Source organism: Balaenoptera ricei, chromosome 2 (assembly GCF_028023285.1).
Source record: "Balaenoptera ricei isolate mBalRic1 chromosome 2, mBalRic1.hap2, whole genome shotgun sequence".
NCBI lineage: Eukaryota > Metazoa > Chordata > Mammalia > Artiodactyla > Balaenopteridae > Balaenoptera > Balaenoptera ricei.
The window spans coordinates 75716305-75742751 of record NC_082640.1 but is presented as its reverse complement, the minus strand read 5'-3'; the positions used below and the strand labels follow the sequence as shown (position 1 = coordinate 75742751).

The following is a 26447-nucleotide window of genomic DNA, read 5'->3' as shown; positions in this document are numbered from 1 at the left end:
ACAAGCACTATTGACCTTTGAGGCTCCATAATTCTTTGCTGTGGGGGATATTATATACATTGTAGGATGTTTAACAGCATCCCTGGCCTTTAGTCACTAGATACGAGTAATTCTCTGCCAGTTGTGACCATCAAAAATATCTCCAGACACTGCTTAAGTCCCCTGCGTGGGGAGTGGGCACAGGGTAAAGGAGTAAAAGTGACCTCGGATAAGAATCACTTGGGGTTGGCAAATATTTCTATGCTAGAACACATACAAGCACCAACCATAAAACACTTGCAAAAATTAGACTTCATTAAAATTAAAATTCTGTTTTTTGAGAGACTATTAAAAAAATTAAAAAGCATGTCACAAACTGGGAGAAAACTATATATATATATATAAAACAGGCTTGTATTCAGAATATATAAGGAACTTTCAAAAATCAATAAAAATAAAAACCAATAAAATTAGCAAAAGATGTTAACAGACATTTCACAAAAGCCAATAAAAACACAAAAAAGATGTTCAAACATCACTGCTCTTTGGGGATATGCAAACTAAAGCTATAATGAGACTACTACACACCATAGGTTGGCTAAAATTAAAAAAGATTAACAACGTTAAGTGTTAGCTAAAGTGGAGAACAACTGGAACTCTTATACATTCACTGTTGGCGAAGAGTATAAAATGGTACATCCACTATGGAAAACAGCTTGGCAGTTTCTAATAAAATTTAACTTTGTACACTTGCCAGATGATCTATAAATACTATACCTAGTTATATACCCAAGAAAATGCAAATATATGTCCCCCAAAAATCTTGTACAAGAATGTTCTTAATAGCTTTATTCAAAATTGCCCCAAAATGGGAATAACACAACTGCCCATCAACAGTTGAATTGGTAAACCAATTCTGGTATAACCATACAATAAAACAAAAAGGAATAAAAAGGAATACATTATGGATACTTGCGTCAATGTGGATGAATCTCAAAAATGCTGACTAAAAGAAGTCAGACACAAAAGAGTACACCGTGTGTGATTCAATTTTTATAAAACTCCAGAAAAGGCAAATCTAATCTATGGTGACAGAAAGCAAATCAGTGGTTTCCTAGGGCCATGGATGGAAAGAGGCACAGAGATCTTTTTAGTGTGAAAGAAATACTCCATATTGGGACTTCCCTGGTGGCACAGTGGTTAAGAATCCACCTGCCAATGCAGGGGACATGGGTTCGATCCCCGGTCTGGGAAGATCCCATGTGATGCGGAGGAACTAAGCCCGTGCGCCACAACTACTGAGCCTGTGCTTTAGAGCCCGCGAGCCACAACTACTGAGCCCGCGCACCACAACTACTGAAGCCCACGCACCCTACAGCCCACGCGCCATAACTACTGAAGCCCGTGTGCTCTAGGGCCCGCGTGCTGCAACTACTGAAGCCCACGTGCCAAGAGCCTGTGCTCCACAACAAGAGAAGCCCCCGCTCGCTGCAACAAAGACCCAACACAGCCAAAAATAAATAAAATTTTAAAAAATAATAATAAAATAAAATACATTAAAAAAATAAAAAATTATAAAAAAAAGAAAAGAAAAAGAAATACTCCATATCATGGGTGGGGTCATGATTACACAGGAAGACTCACTGAGACGCACTTAAAATTGATGCTTATTGTATGTAAATTTTACCTCAGTAAAATTGATTTAAAGTTAAATGTGGATTAAAAAGGGAGAGTTTATGCCTAGAAGAGAACATAGGCAAAACATTCTCTGACATAAATTGTACCAATGTTTTCTTAGGTCAGTCTCCCAAGGCAATAGTAATAAAAACAAAAATAAACAAATGGGACCTAATCAAACCTATAAACTTTTGCACAGCAAAGGAAACCATGAACATAATCAAAAGACAACGTACGGAATGGGAGAAAATATTTGCAAACAATGTGACCAACAAGGGCCTAATTTCCAAAATATACAAACAGCTCATACAACTCAACAACAAAAAAACAAACAAGCCAATCCAAAAATGGGCAGAAGACCTAAATAAACATTTCTCCAAAGAAGAAATACAGATGGCCAATAGGTACATGAAAAGATGGTCAACACTGCTAATTATAAGAGAAATGCAAATCAAAACTACAATGAGGTACCACCCACATTGGTCAGAAAGGCCATCTTTAAAAAATCTGCAAACAACAAATGCTGGAGAGGGTGTGGAAAAAAGGGAACCCTCCTACACTGCTGGTGGGAATGTAAGTTGGTGCAGCCACTGTGGAAAACAGTAGGGAGGGACTTCCTTGGTGATCCAATGGGTAAGACTCTGAGCTCCCAATGTGTGGCGGGGCCCAGGTTCGATCCCTGGTCAGGGAACTAGATCCCACATGGATGCCGCAGCTGAGAGTTCACATGCCGCAACTAAGAGTCCGCATGCTGCAACTAAAAGATTCCACATGCTGCAACGAAGATCCCACGTGCCACAACTAAGACCCAGTGTAGCCAAAATAAATAAATAAATATTAAAAAAAAAAAAGAAAAAAAGAAAACAGTAGAGAGGTTTCTCAGAAAACTAAAAATAGAATTACCATATCAGCCAGCAATCCCACTTCTGGGCACATATCCAGACAAAACTATAATTCAAAAAGATACATGCATCCCTATATTCATAGCAGCACTATTCACAGTAGCCAAGACATGGAAACAACCTAAATGTCCACCAACAGATGAATGGATAAAGAAGATGTGGTACATATATACAATGGAATACTACTCAGCCATAAAAAAGAACAAAATAATGCCACTTGCAGCAACATGGATGCAACTAGAGATTATCATACTAAGTGAAGTAAGTCAGAAAGAGAAAGACAAATACCATATGATATCACTTATATGTGGAATCTAAACTATGACACAAATGAAGCAATCTATGAAACAGAAACAGAATCACAGACATAGAGAACAGAGTGGTGGTTGCCAAGGGGGAGGAGGTTGGGGGAGGGATGGAGTGGGAGGTTGAGATTAGCAGCTGTAAGCTTTTATATATAGAATGGATAAACAACAAGGTCCTACTGTATAGCACAGAGAACTATATTCAATATCCTATGATAAACCATAATGGAAAAGAATATATTAAACAAAAGAATGTAAAAAATGTATAACTGAATCACTTTGCTGTACAGCAGTAATTAACACAACATGGTAAATCAACTATACTTTAAAAAAAGAGAGAGAGTTTATTTAGTACGTAATGGCTACATGTTCTAACAATATAAATGCAGTACTAAAAAAAGTAGGGGAGAATGGTGAGAACATATGAAAAACTTTTTTCAAACTATTTTCAGAAAGTCTATTGATTGGTGGCATTGTATTATTATTCTGAGGCTGTTGTGAGTATAATGTGGGATAAAGCAAATGAGACACGTGGTCATTTTTTCTTTAAATGTACTTTTTCTAGCTCCATCTCCTGAAACAGTCTCATAAACACTGATCAACTCAGGTGCAGTGAGCATCCCCAGTGCCCAGACTGTAGACTTGAAATGCCATTTCGCACTAAAAGAAACAAAGGCTCTAGAAAATAGCTGTTTCCAGGGCTGGGATAGGAAATGTACAAAATAAGCCTCAAAGACTCCTAGAGTGACACAAAAGGACTCAAAAGCCAGCATGAAGACCCCATCACTGGTCAAAGTTGGTATTATCTGAGTTTCAAAAAGGATAACAGTAGTGGACTAAAACCCATCAAATATGTTTAACTTCATGATTCAATAATAATATTTTTTTAAAAACAGTGATGACCATTGTAAAATAAGAAGGAACCAATTAATTTTTTCAAAACTGGTATATAAAGAATCTAGGACTTTATCTGCTACATGAAATGGGAAGCCAAACAGTAGATGAGGAAAAACATATCTTAATAAAATTATTCCAACTAATGAATAAAAATAAATGATGCAATTAGAATCTTACAATTTTGAAAACCCCAGTGAATGAATAAATCTGGCATTAAGCATCAATAGCTACTAACATCACAAAAAACAATCAGACATTATGTGCCACCTGATTAAAGAATACACCACCATCTATATGTTCAAACCCTTTGGCAAGACTATAATTCTGATCAAGCTTCTGAATCCAGTTCACAATTTGTAAGAAATATAGAGGAAAAAAGAACATGTTGAGCATCATCATGAATATATAATTATCAAAATCTAGACTGTGGGAAACTTTAAAGGTCAAATGACCCAGGTTCTTGAAAAGATAAAGTTTAAGGAAAAAAAATATGGAGGGGGAACTTGTAGATTAAAAAACCTGTTTTATCAAATAAAAGAAAAAACTCCCAATGTATACAGTAGTCTCCCTTATCCATGGGGGATATATTCCAAGACCCTCAGTGGATGTCTGAAATTGTGGATAAGACTGAATATCATTTCCTATTCATACATACCTACGATAAAGTTTAATTTAAAAATTAGGCACAGTAAGAGATTAGCAACAATAATAATAAAATAAAAACAGAACAATTATAGCAATATTGTAATAAGTTATATGAATGTGGCAACTTTCTCTCTCTCTCTCAAAATATCTTACAAATTTAATGTCTTTTCAATCTTAACTAAGCACTTATCATGCGCTGTGGCTGTAACTTTTGCAGTTTGAGGTGTGACAGCAGAACACGAATTTCTTTTTCCTCCATTATAATTTCATGGATAGAAGATTCATTCTTACTGCAGATCTTAGTAACTGCAGCATATGATTTTTGTTTTTTCCTTACTAAGTTGAGAACTTTCACCTTTTCACTGAAAGGAAACACTTTGCGGCTTCTTTTTGGCATACCCAAACTGCCAGCATCGCTACTCTTGCACTTTGGAGCCATTATCAAGTAAAATAAGGGTGACTTGAACACAAGCACTGTGATACCTTGAAAGTCCATCTGATAACCAAGGTGGCTACTAAGAGATTAATGGGTGGGATATACTAGACAAAAGGATAATTCACATTGTGGGTGGGGTGGAGCGGGATGGTGAGAGACTTCATCACACTACTCAGAATGGTATGTGATGAAGTATTTCTGGAATTTCCATTTGTGGGTAACTGACACGGAGTAAAGCAAAACCAAGATTAAGGGGGGACTACTGTACAACCCATAAAACTTTTGTATTTAGGATATACAAAACCTCCCACATATCAGTAACAAAAAGATGGAAAATCAAGTAGAATAAAGGGCAAAACTTGAACACTCAATTCACAGGAAATGACCAAGAAACTTAGGAAAAGGTATACAGTCTTATAAATATAGCACCCTATCCTCTAGACTGGTTAAAACTAAAATGACTGTAAGTATCAATTGTTGACGATATGGAGTAAAAACCTCTCAAACACTGCTGGGTACAATGTAAAGTGGCATAACCACTTTGGAAAACAGTCTAACATTATCTATTGAAGTTGAAGATATGCACACTCTATAACCCAACAATTTCATTCCTAGTCATATACCCAGTAGATACATGTGTACATGTGCAAGAGACATGTATGAGAATTTTCATAGGGGCACTGCTTAGAATAGCTCAAAACTGGAAACAGCCCAGATTTTGATCAACAGAATAAACCAGTTTACTTATACATGTACAGAAATAAAAATGAATGAAATACAACTACACACATACATACATATGAATCTCACAAACACACTATTGAGTAAAGGAAGAATTCTGTTCACATAAAAGAGCAAAAGAATTCACATAAAATTCAAACACAGGCAAAAGAAAACTTGAATTACCAAAAAAAAATTTTTTTTAAAGGCATGGAAATTATCAAACCAAACTTGGCACAGTGATTATTTCTTCAACAAGGGGAAATGTTATTATCTAGGAGGGATATACAGGGGCCTTCTAGGTTACTGGTAATGTTTTATTTCTTGACTTGGAAGAGAGTTACATAGGTGTTCACTATATAATTATTTGTTAAGCCGTACATATTTGTTCTAAATACTTTTTCATAGTATTTAAATATATTTCATAATATACATTTCATACATATTATGAAATATTATAATATACATATTAATGTATAATATTAATGTTAATATTATACATATTAATACATTTCATAATATAAAATTAAATTTTTAAAACAATAAAAAGATTTATTAATGTTAATATTATATATTAATATATATTATATATTAATATATTATATTATATATTATGTTAATATTATATATATTAACATTAACATATTAATGTTAATATTATACATACTAATACATTTCATAATATAAAATTAAAATTTTAAAACAATAAAAAGATTAGAAAAATATCAGTGAGTCTCTGGGGTAAGATGTAAAGTGTAATAAGACAATGTGCTGCCAAGTCAACCTGGCTAAAAAGCAAGACCTAATGCTGATTGCTAGCTATCAAATAATGTACTCTGTTCATAAACAGTTTTATATTCACTTAACAAGTAATTATACTGAGCACTTACTGTGTGCCAGGCATTATTCCAGTGACTGGGAACACCCCAGCACGCAAACAGTACTTACATCCAAGTGTTAGGGAGAAAGACGATAAACAAAACATGGTAAAGGAAATGCTGAGGGTGATGCTACTTTTTATACGGTAATTAGGAGTATCCTCAGTGATAGCTGGCATCTGAACAGAGAGAGACTTAAAGGAATCAAGGAACTAATCCATGCAGGTATCTGGGGAACAGCTTGCCAGAAAGATGGGAACAGCCAAAGGCCTTAAGGCAGGACCGTGCCTGGTGTATTCAAGAGACACAAAGAGCCCAGGAGGCTGGAATGGAGTAACTGAGAGGAACACGCAGGAGATGAAGCAGGCTTGGGGTGGTGGTGGTGAGGAGGCGGGATCATGCAGGGCACTGCAGAACTTTCTAAAGACTGTCTCTTCCTGAGTGAGATGAGAAGCCATTTGAAACCAGCAAAATGAGGGGATGTGATTTATGTTTTAAAACTGTCATTGTGGTCCTTTCACCAACACTATTAAAATAGGAACAGCTACAGTGCCTTTCACATATGGAGAAATATGACACTCTGTTTAAGTATATCATACATAGGTTCAGAGAAAAATGAAATTCTGCCTTTGATTTAGAAGATTCATTCTTCTGGTTCATATTAACAACAAAATTTCACCTTAAAAAAGTGTTTGTTTTAAAGTAGAACTAATACCCTCTGCTGTCCTCCAATTTATAATGAGCAGTTTTTTAAAAAGTTGTGCTAAAATACCCTTAAAACCTACTATCTTAACCATTTTTAACTGTAGGGTTCAATACTACTAAGTATATCACATTGTTTTGTACAGTGAGTAGTTTTATTTATTTATTTCAAATTTATCAATTTTATCATGTATGGCTTATTTTTTTAATTTTTAAAATTTATTTATTTATTTATTTATTTTTGGCTGTGTTGGGTCTTTGTTGCTGTGCGCGGGCTTTCTCTAGTTGCCGTGAGCAGGTGCTACTCTTTGTTGTGGTGTGAGGGCTTCTCACTGAGCTGGCTTCTCTTGTTGTGGAGCACCGGCTCTAGGCGCGCAGGCTTCAGTAGTTGTGGCCTGCGGGCTCTAGAGCTCACGCTCAGTAGTTGTGGTGCACGGGCTTAGTTGCTCCACGGCATGTGGGATCTTCCCGGGCCAGGGCTCGAACCTGTGTCCCTTGCATTGGCAGGCAGATTCTTAACCACTGTGCCACCAGGGAAGCCCTGACTAGTTTTAAAGGCTTAAAAAAAAATTCAGACTGGTGTTGGTGTTTCTAGATGGATTCTACTACAACTCTACTATTAAGTTACTATTCAAGTAGTGTACTCTAAATTTTTCCTATGCCTACTACATGATGGGAGGATTTACATGCTTTGTTAATAAACGTGCATGAAACAGATAGTTAGTGGGAAGCAGCAGCATAGCACAGGGAGATAAGCTCGGTGCTTTGCGACAGCCTAGAGGGGTGGGATAGGGAGGGTGGGAGGGAGGCTCAAGAAGGAGGGGATATGGGGATATATGTATGCATATGGCTGGTTCACTGTGTTGTACAACAGAAACATACACAGTATTGTGAAGCAATTATACTCCAGTAAAGATGTATTAAAAAAATAAACGATAATTGCCCTCAAAAAAAATTAAAAAATAAATCTGCATGAATAATTTAAGTATCAAAAAATTATTTGATGAAATTTACCATCCGGTGGCCGGTTACCATGAAAATAGTGAATATAAATTTATATGACTAGGTTCTAAAGGACCATACAGATTTTTAAGGACCAAGATAGCTCCTTAAACCCCATTCTCTCGCAAGGGAAATCAGTGCATCAGATCAAACCATCCATATGAGTAAAATATAACTCAAATACAGTAGTTAGATCATTAAAAGAAAAAAACATGAATATACTATAGTACCTGATTTTGAGGTGTCAGTATTTCTATTATTTAAATACATGATGAATAAAAGACCTACATACAGTTTGGTCTCTAATTCGACAATATTAACGTGTGTTTTTGGAAAATCATCACACATTTTAAAATGCTGCTATTGTGTATTACTTGGCAGTTTAAGTAAATGTGATTTTTTTTTTTTTACCTCTGTGAAGAGACGAGCGTTATCAGAAAGCATATTATAATCCTGTGCACATTTCTTTGCAGAATTCTGCAAAAATTTTAGGAATTCTGTAACTTCTTCATTCACATGTTTTTTCATATCCTGATTTTGAAAAAAAGTAGACATATCTTAGAATAAGAAGCTTGGTTAAAAACAATCACTTCTCAATCGCTGCACTAATCATTTGGACTTAAAGTATCATGTCCAAAGCAGAAATCACAAAAAAGTTCACTCCACAAAAAGAGAAAAGCTAATGACTAATGCTACAATATATGATTAGGAATTAATAAGTTCATTTTATAAAATGCTCTTAACATAAAAAGGACAAACACCCAAATGGAAAAATAAGCAAACATATAAATATGCAAGTTACAAAAGAATTAGAAATGGCTTATAAACACATGGAAAATGCTTACTTTCATTAGTAACCACTGTAAGTTAATATAAAACAAGAGATTGCCATTTTTTCCGTATCAAATTAGAGGCAAAAAAAGTAATGTTCATTATTAGTGAGGATATTTTGAAAAAAACCTTCATACAGTAGTGGTACATACAAATTGGTTTAAACATTTTTTCAGAACAATTTACTCGTGTGTAACTGCAGATCAAAGCCTTAAAAACATGTATAGTTTTTGATCTGGTAATTATATTTTTAAGAATTTATCTTAAGGAAACAATCATAGATATGAACAAAGAGTTTGCAACAATGATATTCAGCACAGCATCACTTACCTAATCGAGAATTTGGAAACTACTTAATTAAAGTAATAATTAACAAAAATTTTAAAGTGGTTCAAGGAGCAAGGTAAAGTTCTACTTCTAGTACTTAATATGAACTGGGGTGAAATATACTCAGAACTAGAGCAAAATTCCTCAACTATAACAGAAACAATAGAATTAAAGCACCAATGTTCTGTCAATTAAACTCCTTATAGTTTCCATTTTTATTAATGTGATTGCACCTAAAAACATAAAAGCAAACTTCAAATATTTCCTAACTTTTAAATATTTTTTAACTGACGCTGAAGAACAGAATACATACCAAGTACTGCAAGTAGTCATTTTTATTTATTCCAACAGCTTTGGAACTCGCAGGGATTTTTGCATATTTAACCAACAAATCCACATAATTCCTCTGTTCTCTCTGTGAGAAACGAGAGAAACGAGGATAAGGAACTCTTGGTTTTGGAAGAAGAACCATTCCAACTGTGGTTTTCACTTTTTCCTTTGCTTGAGTTGCTGAACTAACTGCCGGCTCAGTTTCTACAGAACTTGCTGAGGCATTCAAATTTTCTCCTATACGTCTGGGAAAAAAAAATACAATTTACAAATATGTGCTTTCCACATGAAGATTACTATCATGAAACTTCATGATTCTCAATCACCAGGGAGAATATAGAGTGATTAACAGAGTAAATTCTGGATTATTATCTAACTCTGCCACCTGCATTTTGATGTTTAGCCATTTAGTATAAATTAAGTATTCTGCAGGATAGGATCACATTACAAGTTTACCTTCAATTACCTGATGGAGAGGAAGAGGCAAAATCCTTAGACAAGTTATTCAATTTGGAAGCTTTCTCCCTTTATTGAAGAGGGGTAAATCACTCTTGCTAGTTATATATGCAGGTATTTTGTGTTTACATTTTATTACAATTCAAGTTGTTTTTTAATACCTAAATTCTTCAATAAGATATATCAGTTAATGCGGTGAACAAAAGCCACTAAGAGCAGGATATGATGGGGTCACAAACTTGAAGTTCATAAATTCATTGAGATTCTAAATTTTCTGGTTTCCTCTGCTTTAATTATCTCAAGAATTAAAAAGAAAATCCCAACACTCTGTGATATATTTTATGGAAACAACAGTGGTTTGAGAAAAGTTGTATAATCCTCTATCACTCATGCACGTGGCTGAGTCTATGGAAATGTCTTTATGTTTTGTATAGATATAAAAGAGAAATCTTGGCACATCTATAATGAAATACACTACAGGAAAAAGTGGTGAGTAGCTAGAGAACCTGTTACCCTATCTGTTTATGAAATGCTACCCCCAATTTAAAAAAAAAAAATCACCTTACTACCCCAATTAAGGTATATGAATACAAATTTCTTATCTTGTACATAATCTGTCTCTATTGCTGCTATTCAGTGTTATAATCTACATTTTTCTTAAGAAAGTCTTAAAGTACACACACACACACACACACACACACACACACACACACACACACGAAACTACATTTCCTTAGCCTCTACAACTTTAATTTCCACCACAGTAATGATCTGGCTCCAAACTAAACGACAATAACCAAAAAGGAAGGGAAACTAATGAAAGGATAAATGTCTGTTGATTCATTCTTCATTCCTCGATTCATTAATATTTTGAATGACTACCATGTGCCAGCTCTATGCTGGGTACTGGACATACGACCAACACTGAGCACAATACAGTCTCTACCCTCTAGGACCTTACAATCAAGTGGATCAGATAAACGAATGGGGAAGAAAGAGAAGTAAATATGAACACCAATACAATATGACTACGGTGATCTGAGGTTTCCAAACTGAACATATTGAATAGGTGACTGAGAAAAATCCTAAGGACATAGAAATCAGGGATGAAGAGGAAGAAAGGGGAGGGGAAAGAAATATCCAGAGCAGTGGTTCTCAGTCGTAACAGTATTAATTCCCTCAGGGCATTCTGGAAGCCTGTGGGTGCATCTAGGTTGTCCAAAATAGAATTAAAGGCATTTAGGGCTTCCCTGGTGGTGCAGTGGTTAAGAATCTGCCTGCCAATCCAGGAGACACGGGTTCGAGCCCTGGTCCGGGAAGATCCCACATGCTGCTGAGCAACTAAGTCCATGTGCCACAACTACTGAGCCTGCGCTCTAGAGCCCGAGAGCCACAGCTACTGAGCCCTCATGCCACAACTACTAAAGCCAGCGCGCCTAGAGCCCGTGCTCCGCAACAAGAGAAGCCACCACAATGAGAAGCCCGCACACCGCAACGAAATGTAGCCCTCGCTCGCCGCAACTAGAGAAAAGCCTGCACACAGCAACGAAGACCCAATGCAGCCAAAAGTAAATAAATATATTTATTTATTTAAAAATAAAAAATTAAAGGCATTTAGAGGTGAGGAACACTAGATTTCTGTAATGTATCGTAGTGTCCTGCACAACTTTCAAAGGTCATTTCAAGCTTTCTCTTATCATATACAAATAAGTGTGGTCTGTTATTACTTATCCTAACAACACATTTTACTCTTTTATTTCTATGATTTTTTTTATGGTATAGTTTCTCTTACTTCTCTTAAATCCAATCTTAGTCATGTTAGCTGGTGCATCCGACTACTTCATTATATCTTCTAGTGCAGTAGTATCTATTACAATGCATAATATAAATTATTTTCCTTTTATTTCACATTTATATATCTAGAGCATTAGTTTAAAATATTATGTCTATGGCTACTAATATCTATGAATTTTAATTCATAGTAAACAAGGTTTCTTACTTCTTATAAACATTTGTTATGCAAAGTGGGAGAGTTTCAGCCTGGTAAGTTTGGGAATTACCAATCTAGATCCGTGTCTGGACAAAGGGTGAGTTAAGTCCCATCCAAAACTACCATTAATCTGTTTTAGATCAACGTTAAAATATTAGAATAAATATGGGAAAAATTCCAAAATTCTTTTAAAAAAGACTTAGAGCCCTCAAATAAGGCAAAATATTCAAGATTACTCTTTTAGAGCTAAACTCTGGATGGAGAACTAATCAAGAGAGCAGGTTAGTAAATGGAAAAAGAATTTTGGAAATTAAAATAAGGATGCTTAGATTGGCTCTGAAAATAATACAGGTGAAAGAAGACATACTTAGCTACTAAAGTTTCTCCAATAACTGCATAAAAATAAGCAAATTTTAGGTTAACAAAATGAATATTAACTGCTGATCTTGGGAGAAATGTATTACAGCAAATTGATTTCTCAGTAGAAAATGTCTTGAGAGCTATTCAAACCTCACAGTATTGTGTCCGCAATTCTTAACAATACTGCTTCACAGCTGTCTCTCTGAATATGAGAACATGTCTGTCCTTGTGACACAAACTGGCAAATTTAATTAAGCTGCTGCAGCAACAAGATGCTGACTCAGATATGCCAGAGTAGGAATGTCAAGAAATTCTAGCAGTTTAAATTGGCTACATTCAGCAAAGAATGAAACGGCAGCACATCAAGATCATTTCTGTGTGCAGCGCTGTCAAAATCTTCATCAGGGTGCAAGCCAAAAGCATCTGATGGGGTTTTTCTATCCACATTTACAGCATTATATTTTATTTAAGTTGATGGTTTGAAGTTTTCTCCCTTCATTTTGTCAACTACCCACTCTCCTTTTTTACTTTAAGTAAAAAAAAGGCAGAATTCAAAAGTTTTCGTTTCCTATGCTTTAAGTCTCCTGGTTTGGGTAGCTTCTTTAAGTAGCATTTGGAAATGGTACTTCTAGCCTCCATCTAAAGTCTACCTGTACCTCCTGAATTTGATTTACTTATATACATTAAACATGTTAAAATTTCTTTTTTCTTTTTTGTGTATTTGAAGCTTCTTTCCCCTTTGTTGGCTTAAAACTCAGTTATAAATATCTATAAACAGAAACTAATTTTTTTTAATTTTGGCTGCATTGGGTCTTTGTTGATGCACGCAGGCTTTCTCTAGTTGCAGCGAGCGGGGGCCACTCTTTGCTGCAGTGTGCAAGCTTCTCATTGCGGTGTCTTCTCTTCGTTGCAGAGCACGGGCTCTAGGCACATGGGCTTCAGTAGTTGTGGCACGTGGGCTCAGCAGTTGTGGCTCGTGGGCTCTAGAGCACAGGCTCAGTAGTTGTGGCGCACAGGCTTAGTTGCTCTGCGGCATGTGGGATCTTCCTGAACCAGGGTTCGAACCCCTTTCCCCTGCATTGGCAGGTGGATTCCCAACCACTGCACCACCAGCGAAGTCCCCAGAAACTAATTTTTAAAAAGGCAAATATTTACCTTTTAGTGGAGGGAAAAGGGTTGAATAAAAACCTCATATTGTTGAAAGTAGCATAATTAGAGGTATCAATATTTTCCCAAATATGTAATTTATAGAACACAAAATACAAAATTAGGGCTAATAAATTTACATTCTTCCGAGTCTTTTTTTGCTTTTTTCTTCCTAGTTTTTTCATCAAGAAAACTGTGGTAATTTAATATAGTCTGAAAATCCATTCTTACTATAATAAAACTAAAGGTTAGCAAAAAAGACTAGAAACATACGAAATCAATGACTTGTGTCTTTATTTCTTCTATGCTAAAAGGTGTATTATACTAACAAATTATTTTGTGCTATATAGAAATCTAAAGAAAAACAAGTGATATTCTAAGAAAAAAAGATTTTAGGTGTTAAGTGTACTCAACTTCCAGTAAGGCGTCCTCTCCCTTACAAATTTCAGACTATAACCCACGCTTGGGATATGCTGAATAGAACCGGATCTGAAAAGAACCATAAAATAATTAAGAAGCAGTAGCAGGGGACTTCCCTGGTGGGGCAGTAGTTGAGAATCTGCCTGCCAATGCAGGGGACATGGGTTCGATCCCTGGTCCGGGAAGATTCCACATGCTGCGGAGCAACTAAGCCCGTGCGCCACAACTACTGAGCCCATGCTCTAGAGCCCGAGAGCCACAACTACTGAAGCCCATGTGCTGCAACTACTGAAGCCCGCGCACCTAGAGCCCATGCTCCACAAGAGAAGCCACCGCAATGAGAAGCCCACGCACTACAACAAAGAGTAGCCCCCAGCCCCCACAACTAGAGAAAGCTCACGCGCAGCAACGAAGACCCAATGCAGCCAAAAAAAAAGAAAGATGCTCATTGTTTGTAACAGTAAAGGAATGGAAACAACCTAAATGAGTATCAGTGGTAGCAATTAATTGATTCCACTAAGAAATACCACTGTCACCAGAAAACTAGGAGGAAAATTAGAGTGAGATATATCCATAGTCAAGAGCTCACTGATGATTTTAAGAGGAGCAGTTTTAGTAGCCTAGTGAGGGCAGAAGGCAGATTACAGTGGACTGTTCAGTGAAAGCAAGTGCAGTGGGATATGGAATAAAGGGAAGGATTTTTTTTTTTCCATCCTGTTTTTTAAATCGATTCTCCAAATCTGTCTTTTGGCTGGAGAGTTTAATCCATTTAAAGTAATTATTGGGAGGGAGGGACTCAGCGATGTTATTTTGTTAATTGTTTTTGGTATGTCTTATAGATTTTTTGTCCCTCATTTCCTCCCAGCAAGCATATACAAGTATTTAAAGAAGTCTAAGTACAAATGAGAGAAAAGCTAAGAGAGTAACTAGGAGGGGATGTGGAACCCAGGGATTGAGATGGGACAAACTTGAGCATGTTTAAATATTGGTCAAGGGAGAACAAAGAGGGACTTCCCTGGCAGTCCAGTGGTTAGGACTCTGTGCTTCCACTGCAGGGGGCATGGGTTCGATCCCTGGTATGGGAACTAAGATCCCACAAGCTGCGCGGCATGGCTTAAAAAAGAGAGACAGGAGTTAAGAGGGGATGCTAATTGACAGAAAGGGTACTGAAAAGGCAGGAAAAGATGGGGTCCCATTCCATGCAGAGGCTAGAAGTATGATTCCTCCATTGCAAAACGAGTGGAGAAAGGATGAAAGTTAAAAACTGAGCTCCCCTAGGGGAGCTCCCCAATTCCTCATTTGGCATATTTTCACTCCTTTCTAGTAAACTTGATTAGTTTTAAGATTCATCCACAACAGAGTTGAAACAGCTAATCACAAAGGAAAGAAGAGCTGTTACAGGCAAGTAAGCAGTGAGAAGGGAAAATCATCACTTAACAGGCATTTTCATACCAGAAAAAAACTCTATGGCAATTTGGTGGTATCTATTAAAATATAAAATGTTTATAGAATCTGCCCAAACAATTCAATTTCTATGACTTTATCTTACAGAAATAATTACAAGAACTTTATAAATGTTACTGTTTAAAATCCCAAAGAGGAACACAAACATTTTGCAACGTAAAACTAGCTAAAAGAATTAAAAGTATCTCTGTATAGTAAAATAATATGCAACCATTAAGAAGACTGAGTTAATGTAGGGGCACAAAATGCCCAAACTATTATTTTAAATGAAAAAAGCAAATTGCAAAACAGTTTTATAGTGTTTACAGCACTTTACAGTATTTATGGTGTGATCCCCCCACCCCTTCTTTCGGCCACGCCACACGGCTTGCGGGATCTTAGTTCCCTGACCAGGGATTGAACCCGGGCCCTCAGCAGTGAAAGCGCGGAGTCTTGACCACAGGTCTGCTAGGGAAGGCCCCCCATTTTTCTTTTAATATGTATCTCTTCATGTGTGGAGAGAAAGGTCTGAAAAGATATATATGCACACCAAAGAGTGGTTGCTTTTTGGTACTGAGTTCTTCTATTTTTTTAATTTCTAAATTTCTATAATGTGAATTTATCATGGTGGATATAGATAGATACAAAACTTCAACTATCAGGAAAATAACAATCAAATATGGAAATAAATAACCAAATAAATAAACATATTACCTGCTAGATAAAATACATAGTTCTTTTAAACTTGGAGCCATGGAATGATCTTTATAATTTTCTCGAGAGAAAAATGTCTTAAGGCCATTTTTGGGGGAAACATCCCTGTAAAACAAAGTAATTTACTTGAATTTGACAATTCAAAATTTCATGCTAGATTAACAGGCATAATGGTACAATTATAATTTAAAACTACATGTCCCCTACATCCCCTTTCCCAGAAAATCACCTCTTAATAATTTTAATTTCATGTGTGAGTTTAGATGTTTTACTTCTTGGATAGTTTTTAACCTAGGCCCATTCTGAAATTCTCCAATTCCAACAATCAGCTTTGCTTTTTCCTTTAGTACCAATCTAAATGTCAGAGATACTTGAGAGTTAAAGATAGAACAGATTGAAGTATCATAAAGGGTCTGTCAGGGGCAAGGCTCACCTCAGGCTCTGTGGCATAACATTAAGATGTTTGATTGCTGAAAGAAAATGCTTCTTAACCTATTTTTGTCTCATTCACTATTGTGCTCAGCCAAAAAACACTACGAAGACTGATTATCCAACTTTTTTTGTTAACTTGGCAAATGTGATAAATGGTTTGCCTCTACGAAAACTACTTGCAAGGTCATATATGATTTTCTATATTGTAATTAATTTACAGACTAACATACTATAGTCAATGCTTTCTGTATAGTAAGCATCCAATAAATGCTGGCTGAACGAAAGAATTTAAAAATTAAACACACTGAGAATGATTAATCTAGGGAGAACAAAAATTAGAAGGATTCTGTAGAAAAGGACCATTCCAAGGACCGTAATACTGTGCAAAGGCTCTAAACCACGTCTGGTTTCACAATGTCAATGGTATATAAGAGCATCTGTGCTGCATTTGAACACATTTTTTATGGCAAGGAGCATAAATGTTCATACCTCTTAAAACTTACAACAGAAAAATCTAGTCAAATGGCACATTGTGGCTGGCCCATTACTAAAATGGGAAATTCTCACATATTTGCTCCATACTCATTTCTTACTGTTTTAAAGGTGTTTATCTAAAAACAATAATTAAGGTATAAATGATAAAACTAAAAAGTCTTATTTGCTATGCACTGGTGTAGTTTCTTAGTACTTGCTATTGTGCTGTATCTGTGACATCTCATTAAATTCTAAAGTTTTTGCATAACATACAAAAACAAAGTCATGGGCCTCAGGAATTGTGAGCTCCTTGGAGGAAACACTTGTTTGCAGTAAACAAATACTTATTGAACACATACTGATTGTATTTATGTGATAAATTTGACATGTTACACTTTGTAAATTTAAGGTGTACAGCATGTTACTTTGATAACATTTCTATATTGTAATATGATTGCCAATGAATCAATATTTATCACATTACATCATTATAGACAATATCATCGTCTATATGCATTATACTAGAGGACGTAGTGATTGAATCTTCTCTGAGTCAGGTACTATTTTAGTCATCTTTGTAATCTCTTATAACCCTTGTATTCTCCTCCGCTAGCAAACTCCTTCGCTAGTAAAGAGTAGATGCTCACTAAATGTGTGTTAAATTGATCTAAAGCAGCACACACATTAGTTAGATTTCTACATAGCCACCATATTACTTAATAGAGTCCTCTATTTGTAAAGTTCTCATACACTTCTAAAATAGTCTATGCATTTACATTATCACTTGATATAGATTCCAATATAACAAAAAGAAGCTTGCCTATTCTTAAAAAAAGGTTCTTGAACGCAGGAAAGTTCCAGCATCTCTCCTTCACTAAGACCAACAATAAATACATGATGGAGTTATACCTAGAAGCAATCTAAGTGCTGAATTGTTACCACTTTAGGAGAGGAAGTGCAGTCAAAGATAACTCAAAAGTGCCAAGCAGGTGTAGATAAGAACGGGGTACATGAGAATGGGGTAAACTCTAAGCCACTGTACCTATCTTCTTTCTGTTTCCTCCAAATCTCTCCAGGCCAGACACCCTCGTTTCCTAATGCAGCCACCAGACCCACTTCAATCCTCTTTAGGGGATTACAAACAGATGTAACTCACCAGTTCAGCCTTGGTTCACCCATGGCCATCATGGAGCTCATATTCCTAGATTGCTGCTTCACTCTAGTTCACAATTCTGCTGCCTGGCAGTGTAGGCTCCTGAGGAGGCAGGATGTGTCTAGAATTTGCACTCAACTGAGGAAAAACCAAAGGTCGAGAACAAAAGCAGGTGATTGGCTGGACCAGATATTGTTAACTCAGATGAGGCAAGAACCTGTTCCTAACACCCACCCTCAATCGACACAGACACCTAAAATAGAAAAGAGCAGACAGATGAATATTCCCAAGGTCTTTGGGGCAGAACAGCGAAGCTAACATAGGATCAGTCCTTCTCCGTTTAACTTATTCCAGGAACGTCACGAAAGAAGACCGAAACAGAATGGTGTTCTCATTGCTCACATACAAGATCCCGGCATGGGCTGTATGTCTTGACTCAGTCCCCTGCCCCGACTCCCTTATTGTCAAAATAAATCTTGCTTCCATTTTCCCAACCATACATTATTATGGGGCAGATTCTGGCAAGCAACGAAGGACAAAAGCTATCTGGATATCAAGAATCTTTCAAAGAGAACCTCACTTTTGAGGAGACTGACGGCCAGATAACTTAAGTGACATTTCACGGGATCACTTAGAGGAATCACCAGCACTAGAAATCTGGCTTGCATCTGGCTTGAACGTCAACACTGCATGTTCAGTGCTTCTCCTGCCACCCCGCGCTGACTGATAAAGAGTTTGTGAGCAACGGACAGTCAAACGTAGGAGTCAATCTCTCGGCAGCGGACGGGCCTCACCTGCTCCCACTTAATCCACCTCCCACGCTTCTGCCCGGTGAGGGGCTGGGGCGGGAGAGCCGAAGAAGGCACAAGGAAGGCTGAGGGAAAGGCAACCAAAGGAAAAACAAGGTTCTAGAAATGCAGTAAATCGGTGAGCAAAGACGGGGGAGGGGACCGCGCCAGCACCAGGTGCGAAGGGTCCTGGCCCGGCCTAGGGGCCGCCATGTTCCCTCCTCCCGCCCCTCACAAGCGCGCCCTCCCCGCCGAGTCTCCGCAACAAAGCAGCCTTTGCCGCCCACCTCGTGGTCCGCGGCGCCTCAGCCCCGGACCGCGACCTAGACCCTCCCGAAACACACTCACTCCCGTCCAACTCACTCCTCTCTGTCGCGCGTCTCCGGAAGGCCTTATTTAAAGGACGTGGCCGCGTCGCCTCGGCCTTGCGTGCTGACGTCATCAGCGACGCAGCGGGCGGGGCCCGCGCGACTCGAGAGGGCCGTCCCCCGCCTCCCCCTCCGCCCCCCGCCCCCTTCCCGCCTCCTCCCCGCCCCCGGACTCCTGGTAGTTTCCGCTGGAAACGGTGAGACAGGGGTTGCTGGAGTTCACCTCGGGGTCTGGGGGGCTGTGTATTGTCCTAGAGAGTCCTCGACCTTAAGGAGATCATAAACTGGAAGGAGGACAGGTGACAAGTACAGTACTGGAAAGACCCAGACTTGGTTGTGACCTTACTTAAGTGTCTTAACTGACTCATCAATAAAATGGAGATATCATAAGCACCTACTTAGTAGGGTTTTTTGAAAGGATTAAATGAAATGAGGGATGTAGCTGTGCTCAGCACAGTTACCTGGCACGCAGTAGCATCTCCTCTCTATTCTCCTCCCATTTTAGATGTCATTTTCTACCAGCGGTCACTCTGGCTCTTACACTCACTAAGTGTAAGATTTTCACTCGCTCAGGAAACATTTATTGAGCACTTATAATTTGTGCTTGGTGCTGCGTACGCATAGGACTCGGAGCCAATACTGGTTTTTCCAAGAGCTTTTGATCATTGGGAATCTAAGATATACACATTAAATAATTACAAAATAAAATACAAAGTGATGAGCTACATAAGAAAGGTATTATAGAAAAGATTGTGTGAGTTCAGGGAGGGAGAGAAATCACTAGTGAGAGAAACAGAAAGCAGCTTTGAATAGCTAAAGACATCTACTGAGCACTTATATGTCAGTTACCACTTTGGGCACTTGACATGTCAGCTCATTTGAAGAATGTGAGGTATGTGGAAGATGGGAAAGGATGGTTCTAGATAGAGACCAGCACAGGGAGCTGCATAAACCTACTGCATGAACAGAGTCCAGTCTGTATGCTAGCAGGAAAGCATGTTCTAAAGTTTAGAATGATCTGTGATATTGTTTAAAATTATGTTTACATAAAAATCACACATATGTGAAAAATCTCCCTTGAATACAGGGACCCTTAGGTAATTTACTTTGCCTGCATTACAAGGTCTCTGAAGAGCAGTAGAGGAAAGGGTTTGGAAAATTAGGTTGGGAATGGACCACAGAAGACCTTATAAGCCAGAGTAAGGATTTTGATTTTATTGTATAAGAAATGGGATGCTGAGGGGAGAGGGGAGCTTATAAGGAGAGGAATGACACAGTCAGAGCTTCTGTGTTTTAGGAATGTTTATCTGGCAATGTACTGAATGACTTGTAGGGAAGAGGCCAGTTAGGAGGCAGTGCTTGTGGATGCTTGCAAAGCAACTGGTGCAGTGCCCAGCACTGTGGGGCAGCATTTCTTTTTTTTTTTTTTTTTTTTTTTTTTTTTTTTTTTTTTAAATTTTTTTTATTTATTTATTTATTCATGGCTGTGTTGGGTCTTCGTTTCTGTGCGAGGGCTTTCTCCAGTTGCGGCAAGCGGGGGCCACTCTTCATCGCGGTGCGCGGGCCGATCACTATCGCGGCCTCTCCTGTTGCGGAGCACAGGCTCCAGACGCGCAGGCTCAGCAATTGTGGCTCACGGGCCCAGCCGCTCCGCGGCATGTGGGATCCTCCCAGACCAGGGCTCGAACCCGTGTCCCCTGCATTGGCAGGCAGATTCTCAATGGGGCAGCATTTCTTATTAGGTGAGCGATGCTGACTCATGTGCTAGGACAGAGACGGACATCAAGGCAGTGTAGAAGTTTAAGAATTGGGTAACATCTCGCAAAGCATGCAGTCAGAGTTGGGAGTCATGTCCTAGTCTTCAGCAACTACTCAAGAACCGCTCAAGTGAAAGACAAATACCATATGATTATCTCTTACATGTGAAATCTAAAATATGACCCAAATGAACCTATCTACGAAACAGACTCACAGACATAGAGAACAGATTGTAGTTGCCAAGGGGCAGGGGGCATGGAGGAAGGATGGAGTGGGAGGTTGGGATTACCAGATGTAAGCTATTATATAGAGAATGGATAAACAACAAGGCCCTATGGTATAGCACAGGGAACTATATTCAATGTCCTGTGATAAACCATGATGGAAAAGAATATTAAAAAAAGAATGTATATATATATATATATATATATATGTGTATATATATATATATATATAACTGAATGACTTTGCTGTACAGAAGAAATTTACACAACATTGTAAATCAGCTATGCATCAATAAAATAAAAAAAATAAATATTTCCTTTAAAAAAAAAAACTGTTCAAGAATTGTTGAAGCACTCATGCTGCTGGGGTGCACCAGCCCAGAGTAGTGTGGCATGGTAACGTCACCAGACATGGCCTGTGTTGAGATTACAGATTATCATCAGTTTGCTCTGGTTCAGTGTATCTGAGTGCCAGTGGTTACAAGAAGGAACTTTGGAGATTATGTAGTCCAACTCTCTTGTTTTCCTGATAAGGAGACTGAGGCCCACATTGTCAAGTGACTTTTCTAACATTTACATGATCAGTGATAAAGCTGATACTACAAATCGGGTCTCATAACTTTTGCCATTAAAATATGTTAAGTCTATGCATCCTTCCCTCTTTACACGCTGCTTTGTAAACCAGAAGCAGTTTAAGCAGCTTAAGAAAAGAACATGGATTTGGAGTCCAGCAGATATAGGTTTGTATCTCAGTTTTCCTGCTTACTGGCAGTGTGACCCAGACATGTTGTGTTGCCTCTTTGGGCCTCAGTTTCCTCATCTGGGTAATGCGTGAGGTAACATCTCACCTACAGGATTGTTGTGAGGATTAGAAGTAACATGTAAAAATTTCACTACAAAGAGTAAATGCTCAACAAGTAGTAGCTATTAGTATATACTTTCATGCCAAAAGCAAACAAGCAAATACATTTGACCACTCACGGTGGTGGTGGCATTGTTTAACAAATGATTATAATACAGTATAAATAGGAAATGATATACACTGCCAACTAAAGAATGTCGCTCTCCATCTGGCTCTCCAAGGATTAGGTAATTAGCCACTGTAGCCGCTGACCTTTAACACACCCTGAAAGGAGTTCAGGGCAGAGATCAGGAATGAGACACTCTGTGCTCTGGGAAAACTGGCAGAGCTAGCCTTTAGATAGATATTTTCAGGAGAAATTTCTTATGAACCTGAATTCTTGCATCTTCCCATACTTAGAAAATCTCTAAAACCATTACCTAAGCTGTCTGTTCCTTGTGACTAGTAGCAACCTTCTACCGAGATGTGTGCTTGATTGCACATACCCCCTTTCAACAAAATCACATATTTACTGACCTCTCACATATTTACTTACCTCTTTGGAGAAGTTCCTCAGAGCTTTCTGAGAGGCTGTCTCCTGGGCTATACTCCTCAGTAAGTCCCTAAATAAAATTGAAACTCACACCTCTCATTTTGTTTTTATTTCAGTCGACCACACACACACACACACACACACACATATTATAGATTCTATGGGAACACAATGAGGAAGGAACTCATTCTGACAGACAATTTACAGACTACTTCAGAGAAGAAAGTTAATTTACATTGGGTCTTGAAGGACGAGTAGGAGTCCACTGGGTTGAGAAGGGGCTGTGGTTTTGGGGGTGCAAAGAGCCCAGAAGTGTGAAACAGTGCTGCGTGTTGTGGGGAGGGGAACAGCTACTGTATTGCCTTGTGGGGGAAGTGAAGGCCATTGGACTGAACAGGGGAGGAGGGGCCTGAGAGGGTCTTCATGCCATGCTAGATAATTTGGAACTTTGGACATTATTCTCTGGGTGATAGGGAAACCACTGTGTGTGTGTGTGTGTGTGTGTGTGTGTGTGTGCGTGCATGTGTATGTGTGTGTGTGCCTGTAAAACAGCTTTATTGAGGTGTAATCTAAGTGCCATAAAATTCACCCACTTAGTTATCATTCACTAATTTTTAGTACATGTACAGTTGTGCAACCATCAACACTACCAAGTTTTAGAACATTTCCATTGCCTTGAAAAATCCTGTGTGCTCTTTTGTAGTTAATCTCTCTTCCCATCCCCAGCCCCAGGGCAAACACTAAACTGCTTGTGATTCTACAGACTTGCCTTTTCTGGACATTTCATGTAAATGAAATCATACAGTATATAGTCTTTCGCATCTGGATTCTTTCTCCTAGTAGATTATCCATTTTTGAGGCTCATCCACGTAGTAGCAAGTATTAGTAGTTGTTTTGTTGCTGAATAGTAGCATGACATTTATGTATATGTCCCAATTTTTTTAACCCTTCAACACTTGATGGATGTTAGATGGTTTCCACTTTCTAGCTATTATGAGTAATGTTGGTATGAACATTTGTATACAAGTCTTTGTGTGAACTTTGTGTTTTCATTTCCCTTGGGCAGATACCTAGGAATAGAATTGTTGGGTTGTATGGTAAATTTGTGTTCAACATTTTAAGACACTGCCAAACTGTTTTCCAAAGTGATTGTTCCATCTTATTCTGTGGATATTCAAGCAGAAAAAAGATTTGGTTTCCATTTCTTCTAAACTGAGAAATAAACAAACTCTGAAGTTGAATGAGAAGCCAATTTCTTTTTGAAAGAATTTGTAACAGTAGTTACTTATTTTGAGTTTATGTTTCAGTGGACCACAATTTCAAAAATAACTCTTAAAACTGCAAGCACCTGGCTAAGTGAAGTTATCGGAGTTGTTCTAGATGTGTATTTCTTTAGACCAAATCAAGACAGAGAAATGTGCAAGATCATCTGTTTTTTATCAGTACCAAGTTATTTTCCTACCTCTCAGCTAAAGAGCTTCCTTTGCTTGATCTGGGGTGAACTTGGCCTTGGAGACTTTATGGCTGGTAACAACTTCACTCAGGGAATTGCTTCATGAATTTACAATCATCCATAAGGCCCTTTCAAAGTGAGAATCCAGAAATAGCCCTCTAGCAAAGAGGTTTCAATCTAGTAATTGATTCAGAAACTAGTGGGGGAAATACTGTTGCCAATAGTAGTTTGTTCAAATCAGGCTTTTCAGCAATAAATGGTATTTCAAGTGGGGAGGAATTATTATTACTCCTGAAAACCAGAAAAATACTGGCTATGCTTTGTCTAGGATATACTGTGTCAGAACGGAATGTCTAAAAGTATTCAAATTTTTCTACTCAGAAGATAATATTTTCTATAGTATATTTTGTTGTATTCTGTATAAGATTGTCCCTGGGCTAAAAAAAGACCCAGAAATAACTGTTCATCTGAATGCTGGTCTTCTTTTAAAAATTTTTTAAATAGAAGTATAGTTGATTTACAATGCTGTGTTAGTTTCTGGTGTAAAGCAAAGTGATTCAGTTACAAATAAATAAATATATATATTCTTTTTCATATTCTTTTCCATTGTGGTTTATTACAGATATTGAATATAGTTTCCTGTGCTATTCAGTAGAACCTTATTGTTTATGTATTTTATATACGGTAGTTTGTAATTGCTAATCCCAAACTCCTAATTTATCCCTCCCCCACCCTCTTTCCTCTTTGGTAACCATAAATTTGTTTTCTCTGTCTGTGAGTCTGTTTCTGTTTTGTAAGTAAGTTCATTTGTATCATATTTTAGATTCCACATATAAGTGATATATGGTATTTGTCTTTCTCTTTCTGACTTATTTCACTTAATATGATAATCTCTAGGTTCATCCATGTTGCTGCAAATGGCATTATTTCATTCTTTTTTATGGCTGATTAGTATTCCATTATATATATACCACATCTTCTTTATCCATTCATCTGTCAATGGACATTTAGGTTGCTTCCATGTCTTAGCTATTGTAAATAGTGCTGCAGTGAACATTGGGATGCATGTATCTTTTTGAATTAGAGTTTCCTCCAGATATATGCCCAGGAGTGGGATTGCTGAATCACATGGCAACTCTATTTTTAGTTTTTTAAGAAACCTCCATACTGTTTTCCACAGTGGCTGCACCAATTTACATGCTCACCAGTGTAGGAGGGTTTCCTTTTCTCCACACCCTCTTTATGAATGCTGGTCTTTTATAGGTAGCATCTAACTATCCCACAGAGAGAAGGTAATGATAGCAGAAATAATTCCAAGTAGGATAACTAAATAATTATTGATATTTGTCTTTACAATAAAGTGTGCATTTTATGGGAGGGGTAAAGAGAGAATGGTAGAGGATGGATGTGAGACTTGCTAGGAGGTGACTATCATAATTAACTGTGAGTGAGGCCAAAATTAATTTTTGTTCTCTAAGCACAGAACAATTCATAGTTGAAGCAACTTCCCCCCACAAAGAAATCATTCTGGAATTAAAAATATTGTTTGAGAAGTCTATCAAGCAGATAAACAACAAATGGATTACTGAGACATGACTATACCTTACTAGAGTCAATATTTCCCCTTCAAAGGAGAGAAAAAAATCCAGAATCAAAGTAAACACACAAACACTAGTTTGTTAGCTCCTCACATCATAGATAAATGACATTAGCAAAAAACTGGATTTTTCTCCAGCTCACAACTGGTGGTACAGGGAAAGGATAGAGTGCCTGTTAATCTAGCAAGAGGCTTCTGCCACTCTTGGGAATCTAGGCTTGCCTTCAGAAAATCTGGGGATCCATCAATGCGATTCATGATGTTTGTTATACGCAATGACTTCTGGGATCATTTCAAATATTTATTTTATAAAGTGCAAGAGACGCTTAGGTATTATAGAATGTGGGTGGAGGGAAAGCCCAACTCAGTTGCCTTTGTTCTGACTTCTGAATATTTTATAATTTGAATGTCCTTGAGATTACTTTGGAAATAATTTATGATGAGGTTTTGCATCATTAAAATAGTGTGATATTTAGCTGATGTTAACCCTGTTGGTTTACTCTTATCTGATCTACTCAAGAGAAGGGGGTGGGGCTGGGATGGTACAATGTTAGCCCAGTAAAGCCAGATTTTTAAAAAGTCTTTGGCATCATTAAAGTCTTTGGCATTATTCTGACATTCTATTTTAATGATTTCTAAAGCAAAG

The 26447-nt window shown here is 37.7% G+C and overlaps 1 protein-coding gene across 14 annotated transcripts in view; it reads right to left on the bottom strand.

Moving 5' to 3' along the window:
- Positions 1-19432, bottom strand: part of ICE2 (interactor of little elongation complex ELL subunit 2) — a 91045-nt gene extending 71613 nt beyond the window's left edge. For 10 of the 14 annotated variants that reach the window (XM_059913140.1, XM_059913142.1, XM_059913144.1 and 7 more), the window contains exons 1-7: positions 19295-19371; positions 19014-19093; positions 18223-18357; positions 16161-16265; positions 13998-14072; positions 9615-9876; positions 8555-8674 (exon numbers count right to left, since the gene is read on the bottom strand). In XM_059913140.1, coding sequence (XP_059769123.1) covers positions 8555-8674; positions 9615-9876; positions 13998-14072; positions 16161-16265; positions 18223-18263 — 603 coding nt within the window. In that variant the 5' untranslated portion in view covers positions 18264-18357; positions 19014-19093; positions 19295-19371. Of the gene's footprint in view, positions 1-8554; positions 8675-9614; positions 9877-13997; positions 14073-16160; positions 16266-18222; positions 18358-19013; positions 19094-19294 lie in introns of all 14 variants that reach the window. The other 4 variants (XM_059913149.1, XM_059913150.1, XM_059913139.1 and 1 more) reach the window with 3 other exon arrangements.
- Between the last annotated feature and the right edge of the window lie 7015 nt (positions 19433-26447).